The sequence below is a fragment of the Stenella coeruleoalba genome, assembly GCF_951394435.1.
Source record: "Stenella coeruleoalba genome assembly, chromosome: 14".
In the NCBI taxonomy this organism is placed as follows: domain Eukaryota; kingdom Metazoa; phylum Chordata; class Mammalia; order Artiodactyla; family Delphinidae; genus Stenella; species Stenella coeruleoalba.
Genome location: NC_137160.1, coordinates 61,410,274 through 61,437,342, shown reverse-complemented (window position 1 = coordinate 61,437,342; position 27,069 = coordinate 61,410,274). Strand labels below are relative to the sequence as shown.

Below are 27,069 nucleotides of genomic sequence, written 5' to 3'. Positions count from 1 at the left end.
TCCAGGGGGACAGTCAGAGGCCAGTGCAGAGGCAGCCATGGGTGTGTTTTAACTTCCTGAGATGGTGCCGTGGTGGCAGCAGAAGTAGAAAGGCAGTGGTAACAGTGAGCAGGTCTAACGTGACCCTGTTCCCTGTCCTCCTGACACCGTCCCTCACTTCCCCACTCGTAGCTGGCAGGGGTCCCTTTTTCTGTGGCTGTGTGTCATGTCAGTCTTGTGGTTCAGCCACACAGAGACCAGAACTTCGAGATGCATATTTTCACGTTAATCTCCTGCTTCATATTGTGTCTCTGCCTCATTTGTCTTTATTTTTGTCAGCCACCTTTTAAAATTTCCCTGTTTCCACCCTTTCCCCCACCCCCACCCCCACCCCCAGTCACTTGCATCACTTCCTCACACTTCCTGGCAGGATTTCTTTCTGCTCTGTAAGCCAGAGGGAGCTCCTTCCCTCTTTGGAAGCAGGTGGGGCCCAGGGACACTGCGTCTGGCTCTCCTCCCCGAGGATGTCCTTCTGCGGTGTCAGGGACAGAGCTCCCCCACTAAGTCCAGGGCACAGTCACAGGCCACATGGATGTACCACACTGTGCAGCCACGCCCTTCGTGGGGACACGTGTTTTTCCAGGACTTTTGCACATCTTATTCTAAAGGGACATGACAGTGAATATCTCTTTTCAGTGGTCCTAAACTGTTTTTTGGAAGGGGGTTGACTGTAAATAGGAGGTGATGAGATTGGAGAGACGTTGCTGGGTGACTGTTTAACCACAGGTGTTCGCATTGCAGGTTGCTCTGCTCCTGTTAGAGAAAGAAGTGTTAGACAAGAACAACATGGTGGAACTCCTGGGCCCCAGACCGTTTGCAGAAAAGTCTACATATGAGGAATTTGTGGAAGGCACCGGCAGCCTGGATGAGGACACCTCGCTGCCTGAGGGCCTGAAGGACTGGAACAGGGAACGGGAGGTCTCAGAGGAGCCCTCGGGCGAGAAGGCCGCCAGCCAGGTCCAGGGTGCTGGCCCTGCGTAGCCAGAGCTGCGCCTTCAGAGCTGTGCTCGGCCTCATGACACAGTGAGAAGTGGGGTGCTTCGTCCGCGGCCTCGGAAGTCACCCGGGTTGCGGGGGAGGGCACGTGCCCCAGCCTCGGGCTCTCCTGGTCTCTGTCCCCGTCAGGTGGGGGTCCTCCTGCTGTCACCTGCTCTTCACTCCCTCCTCCCTTCAGTCTCCCTCTGTGATGGGCTATGAAATTAGGAATATTTTCATTGATTTAATATTTTAAAGATGGAATCCGGGTCACAAGTTGCTGTTTTGTGATGGAATGGTTTTCTACAGAGAGCTGTAACATACTTAAAAATATGAATGTATTGTGTAAATACGGCTTCTTTATGTCAAAAATAAAGTGTAAACACTGCACTTTTTTTCTCCTGAACATACAGTGTCACTGATTATGCTTGGGCTACTTCTCAGAAAACGTAACGGGAAGGAATTGAATGATGTCACTGTTAGGGTCTCAGGTTTGTGGTTCTCTTCAGCTCCCACAAGATGCTCAGGAAGTCTAGATTTGTTCATCCTGGAGGATGAACTCGGGGTGTGAAGTGTGTTGGCCCAAGTGAGTCAGTGAGCCCGTGACAGCACATCCTCACTCGGCTGACCATGACCGGGCCTTGGTCTCACGTGTGGGTCTGCAGCGGATGTATAACCACCACTGGACTGTGGGCTGGCAGGCTGGACTGCAGGGCACCGCCACTGGGCTGGGAAGCCTTGCGCCTTCCGCGAGGTCACTGTTACTGTTAGAAGGGAGTGATGTGCTGTTGTGGTTCCAGAAAAGCCAGAGTCCACAGTGCCACAGACCTAGGTCAGAACTCGCCAGAAGGTGGCCCAAAGAAGATGTAGGTCTTCAAGTGCCATTATTTGGACTTGGAGGCACCACATATTTCTGCATTTTTAATACTTTTTAGCTGTCTCCTTTAGCGTTATTCCAACTTGCTTGTGTGTTCTTGACGCAGATGTGTTGTGGGACGTGACTTGTCAGGTTTCAGGCACAGAACCGGCTGGCGTCCTGGAGAAGCACTGGACCGATGGGGTGGCAGGTGGCCCGGGTAGCCCCCGCCCTCCCGCCCATCCTGGGACCGCTCTTCCATACTCCAGCTCACCAGGCCACAGAAGCACTAACAGCATCACAGCATCCCGGGAGCTGGGGCTGCAGGGGTACCGATCACAGCCTCCCTTCCCTTCCTCACGGGATGCTCTGGGCACTTGTTGAGTGAGGCTGTTAGGTGAGGAGGACAGCCCTGCAGAGAGGGGGCTAGTGTGCGCCACCCCTGCTGAGCCTCCTGGGTGGTGCCAGTCGTGAATCAGGCCTGATGGCGCTCGGGTGGTGACCCACATCTCCCCTGCGCTGCTGTATGAGGTGCTGCATGGCCGGCGGCCAGTGGGGCCCGGAGTGGCTGCTGCGGCCTCAGTGCGGCTCCTCTCTACACCCGCGGAGCATGAGTGTGTCGGGGCCTGACTCGGGTTTGGCCTCCAGCCGGCGCTCAGGGCACTCGTCTCTCTTCCAAGGCCCGTCAGACCTAGTGAGGGTCCAGCATAGATGGGGGCGGCGAGAGATTTTCACCGTAGTCTCACAAAATGGTTAGATTTTTGCAAAAACAGGATCTCACCTCGGTTCAAGCCATGTTGCGTGTTTTGTGGGTCACTTTGCCCAAGGCGCAGCGGATACAATTACAGAGGGCCACCATGGGGCAGGGGCTCAGCTCAGCAGTTCCTCAGGAACCCACGAGGGGTGGGGAGGCTGGTTAGGGGGTCCAGCACTAGCATTAAAATGCTTCCACCGGGAGTGACACGCTCGTGTTCCCTGGGCTGAAGCAGCTGGGCTCACAGTGCCCTCCAGGGGGAAGAAGCCAGAACCTGGGAAGTGAGCCTGCTTGCCCCATGGAGGCTGAGCCTAAAAGGCGTCTTAGGGAGCAGACACCGTGAGTTGGGGGGAGCGGGGGATCCTGTGCCCTGTGCGGGGCCTGCCTGCTGGCCCTGCAGCCCCAGAAGGAAGCACAGCAGCTCCCAGAGCCGCCACCTGGCCCCCCACCCACGTTGAGCTTGTGTGTCCCCAGCTTTGGCTGGAAGCCTGAGGGTCATATCCTGTGCTCCTCCAAATCTCAGCCAGGTTGTTAGGGGAGGCTGGGTGGATTAGCCTAGGGCCGTACGCAGGAAAGATTCGTGGGGGCCTAAGTGCTGGGGACGTACAAGTGGGGACAAGGGCTTTTATTTGGGGATGCGCTGCTTTCTGTAGCCACCAATTAAAGAATCTCAGGGCTGCCTGAGAGCCTCCAACGCAAGAGAAGCCCCTCTCTGCGTGGAGTGAGCTGTCAGGGCTGCACCCCGGTAAGGGGCGGGTGCTGTCGGGGAAGCAGAGGCTGGAGAGACAGAGGGGCACTTAGGGTTTATTGTGACCAGGTTGTTCCCGAGTTCAGAGCTGCACGTCCAGTACGAGGCGGCACCTTGCGGCTCCAGGTGTCATCATAGGATGAAACACACGGTTTCTAACCCCCTAATTCCCAGACATGGTTGAACACTTAAGAGAAGGTGAGGTTTATTTATTTAGCCCTTTATTTATGGCCCATGAGTTCTTTCAAGTCCTCTCTGGTCTGATGTTTGGGTAGGGATGCCAGTCCCCACTCTTCTGATGTCCTTCATCCCGGATGACGGACAGGACAGTCTCGCTGCCTCTGCGAGGGGCCCGTCCCCACACACTCGGACCAGGGCTCCCCTCAGCGGCCAGGAGACTCACCAGGGTTGGAGGAAGGACCTCTGAGCCACGGCGTCCAAGGCAGGGACGCGCCTCTATTCGTTGACCTCCTCCTCGTCGTCCTCAAAACCTTCCTCGCCCTCGTCGGCCGTGGCGTCCTGGTACTGCTGGTACTCGGACACCAGGTCGTTCATGTTGCTCTCGGCCTCAGTGAACTCCATCTCGTCCATGCCCTCACCCGTGAACCAGTGCAGGAAGGCCTTGCGCCGGAACATGGCCGAGAACTGCTCCGAGATGCGCTTGAACAGCTCCTGGATGGCCGTGCTGTTGCCGATGAAGGTGGCGGCCATCTTCAGGCCGCGCGGCGGGATGTCGCACACGGCCACCTTCACGTTGTTGGGGATCCACTCCACGAAGTAGCTGCTGTTCTTGTTCTGGATGGCCAGCATCTGCTCATCCACCTCCTTCATGGACATGGGGCCCCGGAACACGGCGGCCACGGTCAGGTAGCGGCCGTGGCGGGGGTCACAGGCCGCCATCATATTCTTGGCATCGAACATCTGCTGGGTGAGCTCGGGCACTGTCAGCGCCCGGTACTGCTGGCTGCCACGGGCGGTGAGTGGGGCAAAGCCGGGCATGAAGAAGTGCAGGCGTGGGAAGGGCACCATGTTCACGGCCAGCTTGCGCAAGTCGGCGTTGAGCTGGCCAGGGAAGCGCAGGGAGGTGGTGACCCCGCTCATAGTGGCCGACACTAGGTGGTTGAGGTCCCCGTAGGTGGGCGTGGTCAGTTTCAGTGTGCGGAAGCAGATGTCGTACAGGGCCTCGTTGTCGATGCAGTAGGTCTCGTCCGTGTTCTCCACCAGCTGGTGCACGGAGAGGGTGGCGTTGTAGGGCTCCACCACCGTGTCCGACACCTTAGGAGAGGGCATCACGCTGAAGGTGTTCATGATGCGGTCGGGGTACTCCTCGCGGATCTTGCTGATGAGGAGAGTGCCCATCCCAGAACCGGTGCCGCCGCCCAGCGAGTGGGTCAGCTGGAAGCCCTGCAGGCAGTCGCAGTGCTCGCACTCCTTCCGCACCACGTCCAGGACCGAGTCCACCAGCTCGGCGCCCTCCGTGTAGTGGCCTTTGGCCCAGTTGTTCCCGGCGCCGGTCTGTCCTGGAGTCAAGCAAGAGAGGGGACACGGTTCCGACAGGGCTATGGGGCGGGGGGAGCTGCGCGGGGCCATTAGTACATTTAAAGTGTGTTAGGAAACGATTAGATAATAGAGCGAGGGTTGGGCCCCGGTCCCCCAGCACTGCAGGAGCGTGGGAGGGCAGGCAGCTGCTTCAGACAAGGAAAATCCGCCAGTTTTAAGATGTACGCGTGTTCTGACCTGGTAATTCCATTCTTGTTTTTAAGTAGATAATTCTCCCACAAGGTAAAAGACAGAGAACAGAAAGTATACATTAAAAAATAAATTGCTAAAAAAAACCCAAAAAATCAAATTGCTTTCCCCTCTCCTTTGGGCTCTCAGAATTTTGTACTACGCACAAATACTTTCTTTTCGAAACAGTAATACTTTCTCATGTTAATTGGGCTTCTCGTTCATCATCCAGAATTACGGTTGCAAAAGTTTCTGAGCACCCACTATTTTGCACCTGTAATTAAACACCCAGCACAGGAAGTCATTCCTGCCCTCAAATTGCTTCCAGTCAGTCCTAGTAAGATTAACACATGTGAAACTTTGTATTTTTTCCAAGGAGTTCAAGTAACCAGAAAGAGACCTTCTCGTTAGTCTGTTTTGGGTCTTTTGTTTGTTTTAAACAACGGTGCTTTTTCCCCAACATGCTTATTTCTACTTTACTTTATGGAAGAAATTTTTAATCTGAAAGGTTGGCTGATCAATTTAAAATCCTAACTTTCAGTTCACTTCGTTATAAAATGGAAGCTCCATCAGTAGACAAAGCATTTTTTCCAAGCTGTATACACAGGCCTGTGTTTGTTTGAATGGATGCACTTAAAAAGATCTGGCAAAGAGGACCGGGAGGAACTTATTTTCGTTTTTGCTTGTCTGGACACTGCGCATTTCCTGTAATGCAGTGCTCTTCAGACACCACTGCTCTGTAGCCCTGAAAATATTTAAAAACTACATACCCCAACATTAAGCTGACATCTAACGTCTTCACAAATTCAAATAGTTGCAAATTCAAATAGTTGCAAATGGTATTTTAATTTCCGAGGTACTATAAATACTCCCTTTTGAAAACAAACATGTTATACATCATTCTATTAAATGTATCCCACAGAGTCCATGTAAAAATCAGGAACAGGGAATTCCCTGGCGGTCCAGTGGTTAGGGCTTGGCAGATTCACTGCCGTAGCCAGGGTTTGATCCCTGGTCGGGGAACTAAGATCCCACAAGCCGCGCGGCGTGGCCAAAAACAACAACAACAACAAAAAAAAAACAGGAATAAATCCTAAGTTGAAATTGATTTAAAAAAAAATTCCTATGATCACAAGGTGTTTAAAATGTCAATAACTGTATTCTTTTCAATTAGTTCATTTATCCAAGTGTGAACATCAGATATTGCCAGAATGAGACAAGGTTTGGCATCCTTTTTTTTTCTTTTTTTTTTTTTTGGCCACACCACACCACACGTGGGATCTTCCCTGACCGGGGATTGAACCTGTGCCCCCTGCAGTGGAAGTGCAGAGTCTTAACCATTGGACAACCGGGGAAGTATTTGGCATCCATTTTATTCCTTTTTCTTTGTTTTTACATATATAAATACTGAGAAGTCTTGTTCACATAAATATGTAAATGGAATCAATTGTATTCTAACAATGTCATTGAATTATTTGATCTTCAGAGTTAAATGCCAAAAATCAAACAGTGTGCTTCCCTGGTGGCGCAGTGGTTGAGAGTCCGCCTGCCGATGCAGGGGACACGGGTTCGTGCCCCGGTCCGGGAGGATCCCACATGCCGTGGAGCGGCTGGGCCCGTGAGCCATGGCCACTGAGCCTGCGCGTCCGGAGCCTGTGCTCCGCAACGGGAGAGGCCACGGCAGTGAGAGGCCCGCATACCACCAAAAAAAAAAAAAAAATCAAATGGTGATCTATCATCAGAAAGTATTTTTAGGGACTTCCCTGGCTATCCCACATGCCACGTGGCACGGCCAAAAAGAAAAAAAAAGTATTTTTAATCATCTTTCAGCCCAAAACTCAATTTTGTGGAAAGCAGAATTGGAAACACCTGACTTGCATCAATCACACTTTCCTTCTGTTGGTCCAAAAGGCTTTGCACCAAGACTTACCTAACGCTTTCAATGAAAGGCTCTTTGTGTGGTCCCGTATACTTAGACAGGGTTGGAAATTTTGAAATCTTAATTCCAACACAACTTTGCAAATATGGTTTTTAACGAAACGTTTTAAATATATTTTTGTCAAAATTTTTAGGTTTAGCAGATTTAGCTTATTCAGGTTGTAAAAACGATTGGCCATGTAACCTAACTGGCAAAGGCAGCCCTCATTATCAGAGCGATTCTGTAGATTGGACTTACTTTCTGTCAGAAAAACATGACTTTAATTTTCAACTCAAATCAATATGTTAATATGCATTTTAAGGAATATTAGAGAAACCACTGGGAACTGAATTCTAGAGCACACTGTAAGGTAAGTTACAAAAAGCAGTAAAATCAAAGTAAATGATGCAGAGATTTAAAGATAAATTAAAAAGACAAGGCACTGCCATTTCTCATTAACTGGTAATTAGGCAGTGTAAGGGCCGCTAAAATGGTCAGCTGTTGAGGAAGCAAGGAAGGCTATTTAAGGCCTTGTATTTCTTCAGTTTGGGTATATCAAATTTGGTTTTGAAAAGAATCATGTATTATAAAAAATTTAAAAATAAATCCATCAGCCCCCTTATCAAACTTTCCCTACATATCGAACAAAAGAGACCACGGTGGTCCCACTGCCGAAGGTGGAGCCGGCAGGGGATTCAGCTGCGTCAGGTGGACTCAGAAGACAAGAGGAGCAGAGGGGCCAAGGCGCTGCTGGCACATGCTGTGCAGACCTCTCCCACCTTATGCCAAAGACACTCCCTTGATTTCTGTCTACACCCGCTGGTGGCAACAATTCACCACCACCCCCGTGCACCGATAGGGGAAACAGCTGTGGCAGTGACACAGCCGGGGCTGCCCCTGGAGACCCGCCTAGCACCACAGCAGAAGGAAGGCTCTGGGCGCTTGGGGGCAGGGCCTGGTCTCGGACACCCCCGGATTCTGCAGTTATCCCGGGGGGCGGCCTCACACATGGGGAAGGAGTCTTAGCTCAAATGTCTTTGGATCTTGCACAGCATTCATCAGTGCTAAGCCCTGTGGTGTAAAGTGCAAGTCTGTAAAAGAAGAACCACCGAAATTCTGTGATTCTTCAGTAAGTTTAAGATGTACTGCCTATTAGTGATTCGTATCTTATACCAAGGGAATCCCTTCGGAAGCATCTAAAGAAGTCCTACAAATCCATAAGGACAACGACAGCCTTTAGGAAGAAGGGCAAAGATATACGCACAGATCGCAGGGAGGGAAGCGCAAGTAACAAACCCATGGCATACTCCTCACGAGGGAAACGCAAACTAATAAGGAGATTCGGTTACCCTCCACGAAGCTGACAGAGCTCAAAAGCTTGGTAACACCGTGCTGACGGGGGTCTGGGGCAAGGCCCTCCCACACACACTGGAGCCACTGGGGGCATGAGGACGGGCCTCCATAGGGGGCAAGTCAGCGACAAGGATCAAGGTTGGTCCCATTGACTCAGCGAGTCTACCCAAAACGTGCAGAATGACATGTGGACAGAGACTCACCAGGGAGCAGTTTGTAATAGTGAAAAGGTCAAGAGCTAAATATCTATGAGCAGAGGACTGGTGACATCAGCGAGGCCATCGAGCCGGGGGGCAGAGATGGACAGACTCCAGAGGGGCAGCCTTGAGTCCTGCCACGGCCCCTTGGGGCGTTTCCCCCCCAGCAGGTAACTGCATTCTCGCTCGGGAACACAGACTCCCTTTATGGTGAAACCTGGCTGGCTGCCTTCTCATATGAGGCTGGAAAACCATCACATCCTTCCTAGGCCCCCACGACTCTCGCACCTCCCCACCAAGCCAGCACGCGCCGGGCCAGCCTCCCGTCTGGAGCTTGGTGAAGAGCAGATGCACCTTCAGCTGCCCCGAGGGACTAAGGATGATTTCACTAAACAGCGTGGAAACCAATGACCGGAGTGCAGTGGGGACACCGGGCGACAGGCAGCCACAGCCAGTGAAGCCCCTTGGCCTTGACCCTCCCCTCCCTCCAGCTCACACCATCCACTTGGCTTCCTCGGTGTTTACAGCATGATCAGCCATGAGGTTTTCTCGGCCATTGACAAAAGAAGGAAGCTGGAGGCTTCTGAAAATATTTTGCCACTGTCTCATAGCAACAGACGTTCCCAGTTAAATATTTGGGGGTCAGGAGTTGAACATCTTCTGCAATAGAGGTTGGGACATTAACCAGTGGCTCCAGATTGTAGAACACGAAACTGCAACAGATCCCAGGAGCCTCAGAGCCCACCCCTGGTTCACCTCCAGCTCACACGGGGTGTGGGGTAAAGCTTAGGGCTACGTGCTCCCGGACTCCCCTCCAGCCCTGAATCTGGAAGAGAAAGTTACACGTACAGAGAGGCCTAAGGTCAACCTTCCTGGTGCTTCGCTTTGTCCCACAAAACTCTCTCCCACTAATAGGCATGACTGCTATGCAACGAGCAGTTTGTTAAGAAAAAACTGGGGTTTTCTAAAGCATATTCATGTTTAAAACTCAAATGCAGAGAACTTCCACTTTTAAAATTACACTTACTTCAAGTCAGTGTTTTTTTTAAACGACTTCAAACTGTATCTGAAAATGGAATGATGCTGTTTTTTTTAATTCACCAACTCTGAAGGCAATGGGGGTGAACCATCTCCATTCACAGGCAACTCGGCCTCTTTTATTAACTGGAGAATGACTTAAAAACAATTGTTGAGCCTAACAGCACACCACAGTGCATTCAGACATTCTGGGTCCTCTCCATGCCCCATGGCAAACATGTTATTTTCTTAGTTAAACATAGTGTCAACTTTTAAAAATTTCTATTAAAGCTGTTTCACATCAGTACCATCTTCGTTCCCCTAATTTGGTAGAATATCTCTATTAAGGCTGTGAGTACTGCTGTCTGATACAACTTTCTGCAGTGATGGGACTGTTGTATCTTTGCACTGGCCAATATGGCAGCCACTAGCCACACTTGGCTATTGAGCACTGGGTGTGTCGAGTACAACTGAGGAAGTAGCCTGACTTTATTTAACTTCAATTAAATTTAAATAGCCACATGTAGCTAGTGGCTACCATATTGGATGGTAGGATCTTGAAGCATCTTTGCTTGAGAACAATTATGTAAAGTCTAGTTCAGCAAAAGGTAAAGAATATAAATGTCCCCATTTGTAGACTATAAAAATACTGGTAATTTAGATTTTTTGATGTAATAAAAGGGGCACCAGAGACCTTCGTCCTGGTCTATTTGAAATATCAAAGGTGACAAAAACCCTTGAACAAATTGTCAGAAGCTTCGCCTGTCCCATTGCCTGTGTAGGTTGTCATTGTGATGGGGAAGGGGATGATACCAAGAGGACTCATAAACTTCGTGAATATGTACCTCGCTGAAGGTATCTTGCTCTACCTTTATAACAGGTCACTGCCTGATTCTAATACAAGGGAATCAATTCATGTACCAATAAAATCTTCCAAGTTTCTGCCTCCTCTTGTACACTTTGAAGTAACCTTGACTCCCAAAACCATGGCTCCAAGGTGAAAGAGGCTGGTCACACTAACAGTGCCACTTCGTTTAATTTGATATAATTTCTTTAGGAGTTTGCAGGGGAACAGGCGCTGCCATCATTTTCTGGGTGGAGGAAGGGGGAAGGAAGATTTGCCCAAATCCAACAAAACTAATAAATTCACATGGCACCAACCTTTGGAAAGAAAGCAGAACAACTGTCTATAGATGATGGAAGAAGAAATATAAACACACTAAAGTTAAAAGATGAGCAACATAAAAACCAAAGACAAATTATTACCATATTAGGATAGTCATTTATGAGAGGGAAAAAGAAGTTAATATCTAAAAATTTTCAAAATCAAGAACTATCACCAGTAAGCATTTCATTTAGAGAATCAAAGGTTACTTTTCCCCAAGAGGGTACTTTTCTTTTTTTTTTTTTTTGTGTGTGTGGTACGCGGGCCTCTCACTGTTGTGGCCTCTCCCTTGGCGGAGCACAGGCTCCGGACGCGCAGGCTCAGCGGCCATGGCTCACGGGCCCAGCCGCTCTGCAGCATGTGGGATCATCCCGGAACGGGGCACGAACCCGTGTCCCCTGCATCGGCAGGCGGACTCTCAACCACTGCGCCACCAGGGAAGCCCAGAGGGTACTTTTCTTAAAGAAGCTGCCTATGATGGGGCTGGGACTGCTGATTTCCATTCTAAGCTTTTCTACACCACGTGATGTTTTTAATCTTGCACCCAAATTAGCTGGATGTTTAAAAAATAAAAAAGAGGGGGCTTCCCTGGTGGCGCAGTGGTTGAGAGTCCACCTGCCAATGCAGGGGACACGAGTTCGTGCCCCGGTCTGGGAAGATCCCACATGCCGTGGAGCGGCTGGGCCCGTGAGCCATGGCCGCTAAGCCTGCGCGTCCGGAGCCTGTGCTCCGCCAAGGGAGAGGCCCGCGTACTGCAAAATAAATAAATAAATAAATAAACAAATAAGAGGAAGAAGAAAGCAGGAAAGACAGAACCTACCGAAGATGAAGTTGTCAGGCCGGAAGAGCTGCCCGAAAGGCCCAGACCGCACACTGTCCATGGTGCCCGGCTCCAAGTCCACCAGGGCGGCCCTGGGCACATACTTCTGAGCTGGAAGAGAACAGAGCCCACCCACAAGGGTCAGTCTCTGGTTCCTAAGGCAATGGACTTCCCGGGAGCAAGTCCCACCAGCACAGCCGCCTGAGATGTACAGAGCGGGCTTTCTTAGAGCCACAGAATCTCAGCCCTGGGGGAGGGGAGCCCCAGAGAACACAGTCCACCGTGGACTTGTCCGGATGAGGAAGCCAGCCCGGTACAGGGCACAGGAAGTTCCTGGAAAAGGCAGGATGAGAAACGAGGTCTCCCGACCTCCTGCCGCCTGTATTTTCCAGTTCTTACCCGTGGGCAGTTCTACTTTTTAGCTCCACGGAAATCGTACTTGCAGCGAGTGGCAGAGCTGCTGGGACACTTTGGCACCTCCCTCCCTCACACACACGTGAACACACGAGTGAGTCTGAGCACCTGTTCCAGGTGCATCCACGGCTGTTTCCCGGGAGACTGTCTCATTTATGGACAAGTGTGGCCGTGTGCCGTTTCATCTGTAAGCACATGCTCACACCAGCTGGGCAAGAAACTGTCTCCATGAGGGTGGGGTCACTAGGACTGCATTGGGAACTGCTCTACAACCCATCCTGCTACGCACACACCCAAGCTGAAGAAAGAATGTCACCAGGCTAGGCCTGAGGGTGACCAGCAAGTGCCATGTATATTGCCCTCTTCTCAGTTCCATCCAGGAATCTCACCATCCATGTCCTGCTGTTCCAGACCTTTTTAAAGCCCAGTAATTTATGTGTCCTGTTCTTCCCAGCTCTCATGTGGACAAGCAGTAGTAACTCCAAAGACAGAGCGTGATTATCTCTGGGGCCGGGGACACATGTGTATGGAAGGGCAGCTCCTGTCACTTCCTGGGTGTTCTTTCAATGTCTTAGTTTTATGTTGTCTTGTGAAGGGCATGTATCACTTTTATAATAAACGTTGTTACAAAAATAAAGTATAATGTAACCACCATATAGATGTAGCTACCCAGGACAAGGGTGATACTATTCTCAAACTTGGATAAACCACAACCTGGAATTTTTACTAAACTCCACCAGATAATGACGCTCTCTGTCTGTAGTTGCAGCTTGCAGGGGATGTAAAGTCTTTTTGGAGGTCTGCAAAGGGCCAGAAAAATCATTTGAGGGAGTGTTTTTCAAAGTTTTAGCCAAAAACTTTGAGAAATAAAATTTTAAAAGATAAAATAAATTTTAATAAGAGCCGGACATGACCCACTAAGCTGATATCACAGCAGCAGCGGGTCCGCTTCAAGAGCTCAGACCCGCCGGGGAGGACGAGATGCTGTTTGAAATCAACCGACGTCGGATTTCCCGCCCCGAGCGAGGGAGGAGCCCGGCGTCCGGCTACAGCTGGGAGGATTTTTCCAGGGTGAGCCACCCACGCGCCGGGCGGCCCCGCGGGTTGGGGAGGGGGAGCATGGCCGGGGTTCCACAGGGCGATGCCGGGGTCCCAGAGAGGGATGGCCGGGGATGGGGGAAGGGCGGGGTCGCGCCGCGCCACTCACACGATGACTCATTGTAGTAGACGTTGATCCTCTCCAGTTGCAGCGTCGAGTCACCCACGTAGCCTCCAGCAGGGTCGATGCCATGTTCGTCGCTGATCACTTCCCAAAACTTGCAAAGGGCGGGGCGGAGGACAGACGGTCAGCCCGGGGCCCTGGCACCCGCGGCTCCCCTAGGGCCGGCCCGGTAGGCGGGCGGCGCGCGGGGAGCGGCCGCAGAATTCCAGGCGCGCCTGAGCTGCCAGCGGGCGCTCCGGGGCCGCGGGGACGGGGAGCGGGGCCGGGTCCCGCGGTGACATCCCCCTCGGCCGCGCCGGTCCTCCCGCGCTGCCCCGGCCCGAGGGATTAGGGAGGGGCGGGCCGCCCACCCGCAGGGAGCCCGGCCCGGCCCGCGCCCACCTTGGTGCCGATCTGGTTCCCGCACTGGCCCGCTTGGATGTGCACGATCTCCCTCATGGCGCGAGCTCGGCGCTCGCTGCTCGGACAGCGCGGCGACTGCGGGCCCAGCCGCTCGGCGCCCTGGACTCGGCGCCAGCCGCCCCTCCCCGACCCTCCCCCAGCCGCCCTGGCCAATGGCCGGGCCCGCCCCCCCCGGCCTCGCCCCCTCCGCCCCCGCCCCCCGTGCGCCCTCCCCCATCTCCCCGGGCTAGGCCGGGTCTTCCCAGCTGCCGCCTCACACCCCCTCGCCCCCGCGGTCCTTGCGCCTTCCCCTTACCCCCACCCAGGGCCCCCAGCGGTCTGTGCGCCTCCCTCCGCTCCTCCCCGCAGCCTGCGCGCCGGAGCCCAGGGCCCGTTCTTCCCGGGCCGCCTCGACCCTGCGCGGTCCCAGAAGGGAGAACAGACCGGGGACAGCGGAGGGACCCCTGCTGGGGGGCCGGTCCGGGAAAGAGCCGGTCCTTGGGGCGCCCACCCGAGTGGGTCGGGGCGGAGACGCAGCGGGCGGGCGGCGGACGGGAAGGACAAGCTCTCTCCCCACCCCTTCGCTGCCCCGCGCGGAGGGAAACCGGAGACCCCTCGCGGGTTCCTGGACCGCAGGCCTAGGGGTGCTTATGGTTCCCGCCCGCCACGGGTTCAAACCCAGCGTGTAGAGGGCTGTGGGACACGGGAGTGGAGTTTTTCGGGGCGACTCTGACCCCCGCCCCCCGACTCAGGCTCCGGCACGGGTTCTTACGTCTCCGCCCTACTGTATCTCCGTCTCGAAATATAGGTGCCCTTAGGTTCTGAGCACTTGGAACAGTGTGTGATGGAGTTTGATTAAAGTGAACACATGGCTGGACCTGAAAACGAACACACACACACACACACACCACACACACACACACACACCACACACACACACACACACACACACACACACACACACACACACACACACACACACACACACACACACACACACACACACACGCCCTGCACAGTTACGCAGAGGAGGAAAGGCTCTTTGTCGGCCCTGGAAGGGGCAGGGGTCTGGGCTGTCCGCCTGGTTCCCTCACTTTCCCCATCGCTGGGTCGGGGCCTCCCTTGCTGTTGGGAGGGGGTCTGGACGCGGATCTCCTGCGTGTGAATAACTGCGAAGCTGGAGGAGGGAGGAAACTTCAATCTTATGGAGCTCGTGTGTCTTCTCTCTCCGCTGGGGCCACGGAAAGTCGGGGGTTCCCTGTGGAATGAGCTAAGCCCTCCCCCGGCCCAGGAGACAGTTCTTCTGTGCAAAGCTTGGTTTCCTGTTCCTTTTACAAGGTGCATCCCAACCTTTCTGAACCCCCGCCCTCCCCTTCCCCAGTGTTTGCCCACAGCCCCTCCAGCAGGTAAAGTCTTTACTCCTTAGCTGCTGGCATCAGGGTTCTGGGTCCCCCACCCTACCTTCTCAGTGGTCCTCAACCCGCAGGGGCTGTCACCCCAGCAGCCTGGGCCTCCGCTGCCAGCCTCCCAGGGGCACAGCTCCACCTGACACCCAGGATTCTCCAGGCCACTCCTGTGGGCAGCCCAGCTGGCCAGGCGGGGCTCACAGGTATTTCTGTGCCACAAATGCCTCCTGTGTGCCACGTGTGTGTGTGTGTGTGTGTGTGTGTGTGTGTGTGTGTGTGTGTGGTTTGAAAGAAGTGGAGAACTTAAAATGTTTTCTTCTGGAGTTTTTCAAACGTTCCCAATTTCAGGGGTCAGTTTCTTTAACCTTAAGATCCCTGCCCTGTCCCCCTCACCCTCCCCTGCAGTGCTGCTTCTCTGCCTTCCTGTAGGTTCCCATACCTCTCTTTACACACAGGGCACCTGGGGAAGCAGGTTAGGGGGCACAGCCCTGCCCATGCCCCCAGTCAGGACCCGAGACAACCCAGCAAGCACCCTTGCTTAGCCTGCATGTTGCCATCGCTCAATTTAATTATTGACTCCAAAGAAATGTTCCCTTTATCTGTGTGCTGGTGCTGAGTCTGGTGCAGGGAGTGGAGGGAGGGCCTGTGGTTCCTGGAAGAGCCTGGTTGCTCAGTCCCTGCGGAATCAAGCCCCTGAGTAAAGAGAAGTGCTCACGTCAGCAGCTCCAGTGCTTTGTTGAAATGGCCACCTCACCAAAGCTAGTCCTTGGGTGGAATTTGAGTCCAAAGTGTTCACTGGAGCCAGAGAATAGGTGTCGGCATGGCCTCAGGGACACCTGGATTTGATGGGGGGGAGGCTGATTTACTGGAGTTTCTGATGGGCTCTCCCTGCTGACCAGCGGCACAGCCTGCCCCCTGCACCATGAGGGGGGAGGGGGAGGTGACGAGGACTCAGTGCTAGACGCTTTTGTACAGAATCTGCACGCCACCCCTCCAAGTTTAGGTGTCACTGCCGCTAAGGCAGGTGGGAGTGAAAGGGTCCCCTGCTCCTAACATGGACGGGGCCCAAGCAAGGGCACAGGCAGGCTAAAGACACAGCAGCTACAAATCAGGCTTGCGGAAACCTTTCCTGCGTCCCACGCGGGAAGCATCTCCTGTGCACACCAGCCCTCGGTCCATCTCTTCTCCCCCCCCCAACTATGGCCATCCCTGGGCCACATTCTGTGTCACAGTCACTAGTGGGAGGAGGGGGCCCTGAAGCAAGCTCAGGGATGTCTGGGCAGGGAGTCCTGAGGTCCCGGTGGCCCCAAGTGGGAGGGGCACCACCCAGGGCCCCGTCTGGACAGAGTTTTGGGTCCTCACCTCCTGTCTGCTCGCTTTCCACCTCCCACAGCCCCTCGCCCTGCCCTGTTTCCTCCATGGTCACCACGTGGGGAAAGGACCTGGGGCCACTGCCCAGGTCTGGATATAGGTGGGAAAAAGCCCCCCAACCCTGGGGACAGGTCTCACTGCTCCCTGCCCGTGTCTGAAAGTCATGGTGATGGGGAGGTAGGTTCCATCCTGTCCTCTCCAAATCCTGAGGAGCCCCTGGAGAAAGACCCCAAGGGACCAGGTCAAGCTCTGGGACCAGGCTGGTGATAGCCACCTGTGGCCTTATTTGCAGCTAAAACCCTAGGTTTTGACAAGTGTAATGACATGGGACCATTGTGCTTCTATGTGATGTGACTCTTGGTGGACAAAGGACGGTGCTTGGGATGGGAGTGGCTGTCCACCCGTGCTCTGTCAGGCAGGGGCAGGTGCTGGGACAGGGAGTGGAGGCTGGGCAGTGCCGTGGAGCGGGGCCAGGGGGGTGGGGTGTCGATTCCTGGGACCAGAGGGAAGGGGCCACCGAGTGCCGAGTGCCGAGGCTCTGAGCTGACTCTTGGGCTTTTCCACCATCTGCACCTTCAACAAAGCCATTTTGAAGCTGTCAAAGCTCCCTCCCTGGAAGTTCTGCAAAGGGGAGCTCAGGTCCTGCTCATCTAGCGAGTGGGCCCTGGGCCCGTGTCCGTGGAGCCTGAATGTGGCTGGTGGGTCCACCTGAGGGTCCTGGTTACGAGTGGAACCTGCAGACCTATTATATACTGGCCCCCGTCGTGCTGTCTAGGAAAGTAAATTTTCTTGGGTTCTAATTCTTTGGAAAAGTCGTATTTCATATATAGTATTTAAACAAATATTTGACCAACCAGAACACCAGGCTCACAGGCCAAGTGGATGTGAGAGGAACACTTATTCCAGAGGCCCAGGGGCTGCGGCCCTGCCCAGTGCGAGGCCCCCGGAGGTCAGGGCCTGACTGCATCCCTCACGTGATCACAGCCGGGCCAGAGACCCAGACCCTGTAACACAGGGTCACAGAGCACCTAATGCTCGGGGTGGTGTGCGGGTTAGACCATTCGGCCCTCTGCCTGATGAGCTGCCCTCTGCCTCACGGATTTCAGTTATTCCATTGAAAAATGAGACCAGCCTTTCCAGGCTCAGCATCTCAAACAGCTGCAACCACCTCGAGTTTTACTTTATGATGAAGAGCCTCCCTTTCTCAACAGGGAAGGTGGCCAGAGTGGGGGCCTCCGGGGGGGCTGCCTTGCTGGCTGAGCAAGCCACGGAGTGCAGGGCCTTTTATTTCTGTGTAAATCTGATTACAGAAGATCTGGGAAACTCGAAGAGAGTTCAGAATAAAGCCACAAAGATTGTTCAGGATTTTAAAAAGATGAAGGGAGGGGAAAGAACCGCGACGGAGAGACAGCAGCCCTGATGGGATCCAAGTGCTGCGGTTGTTTTCATCTCCAACAGGCCTTTGGAGAACAGGTGTGGAGCGTGGAGCATGTCTAACCGATGTTATTTTAAGTGTGATAATGAGATGTCGGGGGTACAGGCAGCCTGCTTTCACGTGCTTCATAGGAAGGGTGGGCGTGTGTGCTCAGAGGGGAAGAAATGTGGCTGAGCGTTCACACAGCCCAGCCCAGACAAGGTGTGGGCGTGCATTTTGCTTCGGGATTGTTCTTTCAACTCTCCCGTCGTTTTGGAAACTGCAAGTGAAATTGTGGTGGTGGAGGATGAACTGAAGGATTTAGCCGGCCAGTGGGGAGCACAGCCAGCCGGCAACAGTCCCAGGGCTCTCTAGGTGATGGCGTGGTGATGGGCTTTGCTTCCTGACTGGGGACAGAGAGGGTCAGAGGAGTGTGGAGTGGCCAGAGGCCAGGATGGCAGCTCCCAGGGACAAGGAGGATGTCCCCGAAGGGCTTCCAAAGGCTGGAGGTCTTCAAAACCAGGGCAGGTTCCCTTGGTCCACAGGAGCCAAGTGTGTGTGGGGATGGCGTATGAATCCCTATTCCTTCCATGATGGTTACAAGGCAGCTGGGGACACAGCTCCTTCGGGTCCAACCCAACCCACCAGCGTGAGCTGTGTGTCTGTCCTGTGCCGGCATTGTGCTGGCTAGGATGCAGTCAACAGCCAGCCTGCCCAACTAGTAGGACAACTGGACATCAAAGGAGGCTGGGCTCTCGCTCGCAGCTCTGACCGCCCCACCTGCCTCTGTGTTGGGTTCATCCGGACGGTGGTGAACAGGTGACAGGCACCCCCCCACACACACACCCCACCTCGGCCGATCTTGTGCAGGGTTGGGAACAAAAGTACAACTCTGTTTTCTGTGCCTTTTCTAGACAAGAGTCCAGACAGGGTGGGATGTGTGATGGTAAACCCATGGAGGGCCAGAGGAAGGCCACACAGAGGGTGACTGCAGCCTGTTTTGTTCTACGCGCGCGCGGGAAGTGAATTGAAACTCTGAGGAGATGCTCAACCCTGCCTCCTGGAAGCTCGAGATTCAGACAAGTCAGTCTCCTCATTTGCAGGTGAGTGAGTAGGACCAGACTGTCTTTAAATTCCCTGCCAGCTCTCACATCCTACGACTGATCAACACCCATCCTAAGTTACATCAGACAAAACCCAGCTCACCTAAAATGCAATCTGATAGTCCTGAGTCATCTGTTTTTAAGGAAGTAGTGAGCATGTATCCAGGAAGTGCACAATGAAGAAGAAATTCATGTATAAAGCTGTCTAGAAAATCAAATTTATAACAGATGTGATCGGATGGTAACAGAATTGTTACCACGTTCTGTAGCAAAGAGGAACAATGTCTCACCCGTAACGAACCCAATGGCTTTTACCAGCCAAGCCTCACCCTCTGCATTCCTTATTTTCCGAAACGTGGAGTCAGCTCCATCCTGACCACTTTCTCTGATCCCCAGCTTCAGCTTCTTGTAAAAGGATGGGCTCTGAATGGGGTGAGAGAACCATGGGATCTGGTCCCCCGTGACCACCTGACAAGCTGTGTGACCACGGAGCCCGTTTCTCCCTCTGCAGCACATGGGGGTCAAGGGCTCTGCAGCCAGGTGTCCAGAGCTTCCCCCCACCCCGGCCCCTTATCTCAAACACACAGGCAGGGTGTGCGGGGCTGGGGCAGAGGCAGCAGCCATCAGTGAGGAGGGTGGAAGGGACACAGTGCTGGATGGGGTGGGGGTCCGGGGGCCGCCAACTGAGACCAGCTCTGGAGGGTTCCCATCAGGGGCTGGGGAAGGGGAGGTGAGGAGACATGCCTTCACCAGGGTTTTTTAAACGAGCTGAGGTCCAGCAGCTTTCAGGACTGGCCTTGGGCAGGTAATATTTTTAAATATAGTCTTTATATTATTTTTCCATTAAAAACCAAAGATGGGGCTTCCCTGGTGGCACAGCGGTTAAGAATCCGCCTGACAATGCAGGGGACACGGGTTCGAGCCCTGGTCCTGAAAGATCCCACATGCCACGGAGCAACTAAGCCCATGCGCCATAACTACTGAGCCTGCGCTCTAGAGCCCGCGAGCCACAACTACTGAAGCCTGCGTGCCTAGACCCCGCGCATCGCAACAAAGAGTAACCCCCGCTCGCCATAACTAGAGAAAGCCCGCGCGCGGCAACAAAGACCCAACACAGCCAAATAAATAAATAAATAAATAAATAAATAAAACAACTAAACGATGAGTTTTGCAAGATATGAAGTCCTGGAGATCTGTACCCAAAAATGTGGACACCACTGAACTGAACACTTAAAAACGGCCACAATGGTGCATTTCAGGTGATGTGCTTTTTACCACAATTTTTAAAAAGGAGAGTAATAGACAAGCTTCAGAAAAGTTGGAAAAGACTGAAAACTAACAAAAGACAACATCCAACCCCCAAACATCATTAATTAATTAATAACATTTGGACACACTTCCTGCTGTCTTTTCTTAGCCCTGATGTCCCTCTCTCTAAGAGGAAGGCCTCTGCGGGGACTGCAGGCCAGACCCCATCCAGGTAGAGGTGGCCCGGGAGCCGCAGGACGGCACCCAGCTGAGGGGGGGTGGGGGGGGGGAATGGGCGGTGCTCTCCTACTGGCTCTGCCCAGCATGCCTCCCCTTGCTATTTCATCCGCACCCCCCTCAGGAGAGCTGCAGTGTTCTCTGTCCCCTTCTCTGTGACTTCTGCTGTGTTCTCTCCTTGGGGACATTGGGGCACATAACTCACCACTAAGAAAGGTCAGTGCCACGGGGAGTCTGAGGTCAGGCAGGTGGGCTTCATTTCGACTCTGCCGCAGGGAGACGTGGGCTGTAATTGCAGCCCCGCACGGTGGCTGGGCATATTGTGGGGGGATATGGAAAGTCTTCTTTCTCTCTTGGCGCCCTGTACAGAGCAGGTGCTCGGCATGTGTGGTTGGTACACCATAAACACACATCTCCATCCCGGGTTGTAGAAGGCAACCTTGCTTGCTTGCTTGAGACCACTGGGCTCTAAAAAATTAAGGGTACATTAAGCAAAATAGAAATTGATCTAAGTGATTATGTGATTTGGAAGGTAGTTGTTTTTGTGTGTGTGTGTATGATGGAGAAATATATACTCAGCCACCTTTTATTTAAAATCAAATATTGACTTAGTTGATAGAACAAACAGTAAGTTCCACCTTTTAGTCAGGAAAGAGAGAAGAGGGCAGGAGGAGAAAAGGGGAGAGGGACACAGAGAGGGGCAAACAGAGCGCCATGCTGAAGCGGGTGAGAAGTACAGGGAAAATTGGCCGTGCGTTTCCCCGGGAACCGTCCCCGGGACCTTGCCTGGCCCTCAGACCCGCTCACTGGCACCAAGGCTGCTAAGGTCAGCAGCTGGGTCCCACCTGCTCCCGTCATAGGATACTGTTTAAGTCTTCAGTGATGATTCATTGATTTATTCCCTGTTTTCTTCAACAGTCCTTACTGCGTCCTGGACAGCGTTAGGTCCTGACTATAATCCTCGCGAGGTTTAGCAACGTCTGCAACAGACGAAAAATAACATTTATGCTAATGTGATGTGCTGGAACAAATAGTGATCGCCGTCATGCTTACTATTTTCATGTTAATATTAAGGAAGCAGGCTGCCCCTGAGTGTGTGAGAGTGCAGGCTTGTGGAAACGGCTGAAGGAGAATTCCACAGGACATGTTTGCACAGGCATAGCTGACCCCCAGGAAAGCACGGGCAGGGCTGGCTGGCTGGCCGAACCAACGAGTCCTAGCAAGACGTGGGATCTGCCATCTAGGCTGGGAGCCTTGGGTACTGACTTCTAGGCTGGAGGGCGGAGAAGCCACTGATGCAACCGGCCTTAGGGCAAAAGCCCTGGACCTGCAGCTTGGAGCTGAGCTGTGCACCAGAGAGGTGGGGTTTCCTGGGACACCCGAGCCCCAGGGGACGCCCCGCCTGCACATCCAGAGGTTGATTGGTAGTTTCCAGTGCCTTGTGGGTGATGAATCCCGTGAGCGTTGATATACATGCCAGGGTACATTTTTTGTGATATGTTATAGGACAGAACTTGTGTCCACTGATTAGTTATCCTTGTCTTTGCTTTGCAATATCATTCGTGGAAAAGATTTAATTTTGCTTGTCCCTGCTCTAAACTCTGACCTTTGGTTCCAGTCACGGAACTTTGTTTCCCTGTGGTTTGGACACTGCTGTGGGTCCCTGGCCCCAGCCTTCCTAGGAGCTGGAGCCTCTCCCTGGGCAGCCCCCACTTCTTGTTTCCTGCTCTCCTTGGCCACCGCCTCTCCCTGCCATATCTCCTGCTTGGACCTTGGACCCCTGACAACAATCTCTGTCCACCTTGGGGACTCCCCCTCCCCTTCCTGTAAGAGACCCTCAAGTCACCTCCTCACCTCCCCCCGGCGCTTACACCTTGCCTGCCCCTCCCCTGCACATCTCTGGATCTTTTGGACCTGATCATCTTTTTTTCCAGCCCTTCTTTTCACCCACTGGCCTGTTGTGTAAGGAGAAGCTTCCAGGAAAGATATTTAAAGCTATGTTGTACTTTCACAACTAAAAGCACAAATGGGAATGTTTGTCTTTTTGCTACATAAACCTGTAGATTGGATTAAATAAGTTAATCTGCATCATTGCCACCTGCAGGTGCAATGCTCTGATGGGCCCCTTTTCTGGTCCCAGATTCCAGTTGGATGTGAAACACCGAGTAGGTATGTCAGGGCTGAGCTCTCGTCTGCTCCCTGCCCCATGTCTTCACCAACTGCACACCATGCGCCCACCAACCTGCCAGGTGCCCAGGTGCCCAGGCATTCCACGTTTAGAAGTCTTGCCTCCTGGGCTGGGTTATAAATTCCTCAGGTTGGAGACTAGACTTCCTGCGTGTTGCCTGTAATACTCAGCACATGACTTAACATGCAACTGCACTAAGTGATTGTGAAGGAAGAAAAGAGGCACAGAATTCACAGCCTTGAAGGACTTTCCTTTTCTGAAAGGAGGGCCCAGAATATTACAATGGGAAATGAAGAAGAATTGTATAATGCCTCCCTAAACAAAGAGGTTTCCACCAGGGTTTTGTTCGAGTTAAATATAAATTCAGGTGGTGCTTTTAAAAGAGTCAGAATCATTCCCAGCTGATTATGATCCTCCAGGTGTTTGCCCGAACTGCTTTCCCACCTCTCCTGCTGGTTTGTGTCTGGTCCTGACTGCTCCCTGCAGGGGTGGTGGGCATGGAGGGCAGGTGGGGAGTGGTCCGGCGTGCCTTCCCTCTTCGGAGGCTCTGGGCTGGGCGGCTTCCTCTGCTGACAGCCTTGCTGGGAGGGTGCCTGAGATAAGGTACGTAGTACCAACGCGAAGCCGTGTGAATTCTTCTTCCTTCTTCCCCACAAGACAGCCATGGCTTTTTGGAGAGTCAGATGCAGCTCAGGCCAAGCCCGCCCTCCAGCTGTCTCAGCTGTTGCCAGGAATGCAGTGGGTGGCGGCAGCGCCCGCGCCCACAGGCCTCTCTGGCCCCAGATTCAGAAAACATCCCACCCACGCCCATGGCTCAGCTCACCCCGATTCTATAGCCCTTCCCTCCTAAATCTATGTGTGACCAACTCCCAGATACCTGCCACGTGGCTCACTCATCCTTTCCAGGGAGAAACAGAGGGTCCCAGCGCCAGGAGGGGGCCTGGTTCTTCCGCGATGTGTTCACCCACCGTCCTCTCCAGGCAGGTACCCACTGCACCTTCACAGGTGAGAAAACCAAGTAAACCATCGAGCCACACGTTTCGACCCCAGCTTCTTTTATTTTTTAAATTCATTTGATTGGGGTAAGAACACTGAACATGAGGCCGACCCTCCCCCAGTTCTCAGGTGTGAGCTGTATGACTGTTGACTCAGGTACAACCAGCAGCCACCAGACGTCCTCACCTGACTTCACTGAACCCGTAACCCACCGCCTAGACCCTGGCTTCCTGAGCAGGAGACAGGCCGGGGCTCTGCAGCTCTGCCTATATGACCTGTTTCAGCTGCAGTGGGATTGACTAGAAACTGATGAACAGGAGAACCGCTGTGTCGGATGCTCATTCCAGGGAGAGCTGGGGTGTCGCAAGACTTTTCTGTTGGGTGAGACTTTCCCACCCCCCGCCCCCGTCCCTGCCTTCCAATGCAGCTGCCCCGATGCCTTCACTGAGGCCCCCACCCCCCCAAATCTGGCTTCCGCTCAACACAACAGCTGGAGAAGTGGCACCTCGAGGCCCCTGACTATTTTTATGTGGCCATCTGCCTCCTGGACAGGCCTGGCCGGCCTCAGCAGGCCTGAGGAATCCCACAGCAGGTGGTGACAGCTGGGCACACCGGCCCTGCCCTTGACCGTTCCGGGGATGCTGGAAATGTGGCCTGAGGACACGGAGAGGAAAAAGGATGCCTTTACCTGTCGCAGCTCAGGGCGACGTGGTGCCGGCTTCCTCTCCATCTCTGGAGCCCTGAGGCCAGCCCTGCTCTGTCTGCCGTCACCGGGGTCTGGGTGGTGGGCTGGGAGGGGAGCCCCCAGGCGTGCGGGTCGGAAGCTCTGGCCAGCTGCGGGCCTCACTGCACAGAAGGGAGGGCGCAGCGCCCAGAGAAAGCACTGGGCTCCTGCTGGTGACGAGGCCCCGGGATCCCTGCCGCAGACTGAAAACTGCTAGAGCAAAATATAGCTCCTTTGTAGAAACTACGATCATCAATCATCGGAGAAAGGAACCCGCATCCCCAGAGAGGAAGATGGCAGAAAGGAGAGAGGAAACGTCCAGAGTGTCCTTTTTGCACACAATTTATTCATCACACAGGAGCGGGAGACAGGAGGCCCATGGGCGGATGCAGGCTGTTGTGGAGGAGCTCGTTCAGAAACTCCCAGACTCTAAGCCGTCCTTCTTCTGACTGTAACCCGCTTCTAAGACCCCTGTCCGTTCCACATTCTCCTCCTGCTTAATCCCCCTTAGAACAGGCCAGGGAGCCCCTGGACGCAGTAAGGAAAGGGGGAAAGGGCGCTGAGTCAGAGAGAGGGCTGAGTCAAGGCATCAGGGCACTGAGGGAAAATTCCTTTTTTGGAAGCCGGGCCGCCCCTCTCCAGGAGGCCAAATCCCTGGGAAGTGATGCAGCCCTTGGTCAGTGAGAGGCAGGAGCCGCCCAGCGGAAGGTGCCGGAAAGCCATTTCCGTCCTCCTCCCTCGCTCGGGAAGGGCTTCCAGCCGAGCTCCTTGTAAGGGAAGCGCTCACAGCAGAGCCCGCGGAGCCGGTGGCAGCACCACCCACCTCTGCCAACCTCCCCCCCACCCCCCGCTGCATTTCCCCCAGAAGCCGAGCAGGAGGGGAAGGGGGGCCCTGAGATGCCTTTTTTATTTTGCTCTGTTTGAAAAAGAGGCTGTGCTCTGAGGAATGAAGCTGCAATTCCTTTACTTCTGCCCCTCCTGCCTGCAGTCCTGGGCTCCCAGCCCTGCTGCTGGGCGTGTGAAGCAGGGAATGGGTGGGAGCCAGGTCGGCATAGCAGGGGTCCGAGGGGATCCAGGCTGTGATGGGGGCGGGGGCGGGGGAGCACGAGTCCGGGCCCAGGGGTCTGACTGCAGGCGGTTCTGTGCTTCTGGGACAAGTTGTGGTGTCTCCCACTGTCCTGGGTTGTCAGCCAGGAAGGGGACAGGACTCTGTGGCAGCGTTTCTTAGGAGGAAAACCACAGATCCGAATGGCACCTGGCTCCTGCGGGTCTCCTAGTCTAGCAGCAGCGCCCCGTTTCCCCCCGGGAGCCGCACTGCCCCCTCCCGAGCCGTGTGGTCGGGGCTCAGCCCGCGTCCCTCTTGGCCTGGGGTCCCGCCTGACTCGGCCACGCCCGCCCTGCATCAGGCCCCACTTTGGAGCAGCTTTGTTTTAAGGAAAGGTTGCCAGTGCGGCTTGATCACCTCCAAAAATTCAGATCCACAGGCTTTCAGGTCACTGGGCTCATTCAGGACCGACATAAAACCCCACAGTAACATCTGACCCTCCTGTCTCCTGACAGACTTAAAAGTGATTGCACGTGTTAGCAGAGCATCTCTGGCTGAGTTTTACTTCTGTGAGGTGTGCTTTTCTGACATGAAGAAGACAGGAGGAAGAAGTGCGGTATCACAGCGACTCTCTTGACTGGTTTATTGTGGAGCCGCAGGCCTCATGCTGCCCGCGTCCCCCCACCCCATCCCCACCCGGGGGGCCTCCACCGCCTGGCCCCTGGCAGTGCCCTCAGGCCCCTTTTCTTTCCTGAGCAGGGGACACGTGGTGGGAACACAGCGTCTTCCGAATGCGTCCCTGGAGAGGGACCTGCGGGGTTGAGGTCAGCGGAGACTCCGCACTGTGCACCCCTATCCACTCGTGATCCCCCGGCGAGGGCGCGGGCTGGGCACCGCCCGCTCCTCCGTGTCAGCCAGCACTCGGAGCATGTAGGTGCCCGTGTGGACGAGACACTGACCGGTCATTTGGGCGGTGTGAGACAGGAACAACAGCAGGCTCCTGCAAGAGATGGGGCGGTCGGGCAGGGTGGCGGTCCAGCCTGTGGGGCAGAGGACAGGGGTTCCCCACTCCCACCCCCACATGCGCTCAGGGCCACACAGCCCACATCCCAGCACTTTCCGGTCCCAGCTCCCAGGGCACAGCCCCCCATCGCTGAGATGCGGGCGCCGGTTCTGGAGGTCTGGGTGGGACCTGGGACTCTGCGTTTCCAGCAGCTCCCCTGCCACTGGCCTTGGACCACTCATCCCCTGGCCTCTCCCGAATGTGGCCTGTCACAAAGTCACTGGAACATGCTGAGTGGGCGGCCCAGGCAGCACAGGCTCTGTCCTCCTTTGGCCGCTTGCTAACCCTGGCGGCCTTGCCGGGGCTGTGGAGCTTGTTGCTGAACTCAGTTGAGTCGGGGTGAAAGGAACCCCAGGCTGGAGGGGACTCAACACACCTGCCGTTGCGACCCTGTGACCCAGTTCGCTTAGGGCGGACAGGACACCCCGACTCGACCCTGGGCATCTGAGCCCAAGGCTGACCTGGCATTCGTGTTGTTTCAGACTAGAAAATAGCTCTAACTCAAATTCCTATCCTCTACCAAGTCCAAAGCTGAGGAATTCCACGCATTTTAAGGTCCGTCCCTTCACAAGGAACCAGGGGCTCGGCCGCACTGGTAGGGGGACCTCCATTTCTGGCGTCCCCGCGGGGCCTGGCCGGCAAAGCCTCATATCTGGGCGCCTCCTGCAGCTACTCGCACCACCCTCA

General features: G+C 54.2%; 3 protein-coding genes across 8 annotated transcripts in view; 1 reads left to right on the top strand and 2 right to left on the bottom strand.

Annotated features, from left to right (window-relative positions):
• The window catches only part of AFG3L2 (AFG3 like matrix AAA peptidase subunit 2), a 28,270-nt gene extending 26,302 nt beyond the window's left edge, over window positions 1-1,968 (top strand). For both annotated transcript variants that reach the window (XM_079942168.1, XM_079942169.1), the window contains one exon: window positions 781-1,968. In XM_079942168.1, the coding sequence (XP_079798294.1) occupies window positions 781-1,020 (240 nt within the window). In that variant the 3' untranslated portion in view covers window positions 1,021-1,968. The remainder of the gene's footprint in view (window positions 1-780) is intronic.
• A 1,395-nt stretch (window positions 1,969-3,363) lies between these two features.
• TUBB6 (tubulin beta 6 class V) lies at window positions 3,364-13,697 on the bottom strand. Of its 2 annotated transcripts, none has more exons than XM_079942978.1 (4): window positions 13,588-13,697; window positions 13,192-13,300; window positions 11,571-11,681; window positions 3,364-4,887 (listed from the first exon to the last, which is right to left on the bottom strand). In XM_079942978.1, exons 2-4 carry the CDS (start codon window positions 13,273-13,275, stop codon window positions 3,829-3,831), a joined length of 1,254 nt encoding a protein of 417 aa, XP_079799104.1. In that variant the 5' UTR covers window positions 13,276-13,300; window positions 13,588-13,697; the 3' UTR covers window positions 3,364-3,828. The 2 variants fall into 2 exon arrangements, with proteins under 2 accessions (XP_079799104.1, XP_079799103.1); XM_079942977.1 differs by having other exon boundaries at window positions 3,364-4,892; window positions 13,588-13,691.
• Window positions 13,698-26,020: 12,323 nt separating this feature from the next.
• The window catches only part of CIDEA (cell death inducing DFFA like effector a), a gene marked incomplete at its 5' end in the record, with an annotated part of 46,863 nt that continues 45,814 nt past the window's right edge, over window positions 26,021-27,069 (bottom strand). For 3 of the 4 annotated variants that reach the window (XM_079942419.1, XM_079942422.1, XM_079942421.1), the window contains one exon: window positions 26,021-26,319. In XM_079942419.1, the coding sequence (XP_079798545.1) occupies window positions 26,172-26,319 (148 nt within the window). In that variant the 3' untranslated portion in view covers window positions 26,021-26,171. The remainder of the gene's footprint in view (window positions 26,320-27,069) is intronic. The other variant, XM_079942420.1, reaches the window with a different exon arrangement.